Genomic DNA, 1606 nt, shown 5'->3' with positions numbered 1-1606 from the left:
TTTATTTATTTATTTGTGTGTGTGTGTGTATGTGTGTGTGGCCAGCTCAGCCCACCAGGGGGCGGGCTGGCTGGCATGTGGTGCTGGGGGATTGAACCATGGTCCCTCTGCTTTGTTAAGCTTGTTCTAAGTAGGTGCTTTAGACCACTGAGCCATCTCACCAGCCCCTCCTAAATGCTTTAGGGAAGCTTTTATCAACATTCCCCCTGCATTCCTTATTCTCCTAAGCCCACTACATCATGCCAGCCTCTCACCACACCCTGCACTTTCCTTTCCTAGCAACCACAATATTATTACACCCCTGTGTGTACTTGCTCTGCCTCTGCAGTGGCCTCTGACTTCCTGAGGGCATAGACCATCTGTCTCCCCATCGCCTACCACAAGGGCTGGCCCTGGAGTGTGCATTTAATAAATGGTCTGCTGAGTACAGGAGCAAATGAGCACGACAGGTGAATAGGCTGAGGGAGAAAGTCAGGTGGCTCTAATTCGACCAAGTCAAGCTGGTTGTGACCGAGGCCAACACTTAACTTCTCTGGTCTTATAGCATTCATTTATAAAACAGAGATAATACATCTTTGTTCTTTGATGAGGATCAGATGTAAAGACTGCACAGAAATCACTCAGAACAATGCTTAGCACAAAATAAGCCTGAAGTCACTCTTAGAAAGTCACTTAGAAGTCACTCTTAGAGTGACACTTTCAACAAATATTTATGCCAGGCCTTTACTATTAAATAAGCTATGTAAGATATGTATAAAACCCCTCCCCTGCCACCAAAAAGCAAAGCAGAACAAAAGCTACAGGGATAAAATCTAAACTTCACCACACCCTCCCTCAACAGAAGTGCCCTAGAGGCCATTTCGTCTTTTCCAGGGACTTGGTAGCCGCTACACCCTAACGTGAGCTCTTCACTACACTAGCTGTGTCAAACTGTCCGGGTCACGGCTTCACCATCACCTACTCAAAAGAAATCTCTTACGTCCACTCACGCTTCCTTCTCAGCACGTACTGTATTTTGTGCCCGTTCTCTCGTTTCGCAATTTTCACCGTCTCCCCAACCAGCCTGTAGGCTCCTCCAGGGCAAGAATCAGTTACCCTACTTCCCCTGGGCGTCTAGCGCGGTGCCTGACGCACACTAGAGCGCCAGAATTCTGCGCTAAATGAGTGACAACTTGGACGAAGCGGCGTTGCGCGCCACCGCTCTCCGAGCTGAAAGGTCTTCGAACACGAGGAGCACACAGACCCAGACTGCCTCACACTGCTCCGCCCCGGAGGCGAGCACTTCAGGGAACCGCAAGGGCAGCACTTACCAGGCAGGGAACGTCTCCCCAGAGGGCAGTTCCCCTGTTGAGAAAGAAGACATTAGCGATGTCACCCAACACGAACTGAGCGGGAGAAAAGCCTTCCCGCAGCACACACTCCAGCTCGCCCCGGTCCTGGCGACAGGGGAGCCCCGTGACTGCGCGAGCCAACGAGGGGCACCGGGTCTGCAGACGCCCCCGCTGCCCAAGCGGAGCCCGGCGAGGCGTTCCCGGGTCCGGGCGGCGCGGGGCCCGCCGCCGAGGGCCGTCGAGGCTGGGGTGCAGCAGGCAGCAGGGCCGCGAGC

The 1606-nt window shown here is 53.4% G+C and overlaps 1 protein-coding gene across 1 annotated transcript in view; it reads right to left on the bottom strand.

The window, feature by feature from the left end:
* Dlst (dihydrolipoamide S-succinyltransferase) overlaps window positions 1–1606 on the bottom strand; it is a 32398-nt gene that overhangs the window by 30480 nt on the left and 312 nt on the right. The window contains exon 2 of the mRNA XM_023703540.1: window positions 1311–1344. Within this exon, the coding sequence (XP_023559308.1) occupies window positions 1311–1344 (34 nt within the window). The remainder of the gene's footprint in view (window positions 1–1310; window positions 1345–1606) is intronic.

Source organism: Octodon degus, unplaced genomic scaffold, assembly GCF_000260255.1.
Source record: "Octodon degus isolate 3935 unplaced genomic scaffold, OctDeg1.0 scaffold00007, whole genome shotgun sequence".
NCBI classification, from domain to species: domain Eukaryota; kingdom Metazoa; phylum Chordata; class Mammalia; order Rodentia; family Octodontidae; genus Octodon; species Octodon degus.
The sequence above is the reverse complement of the archived record's forward strand: the minus strand, read 5'-3'. Positions and strand labels throughout refer to the sequence as shown.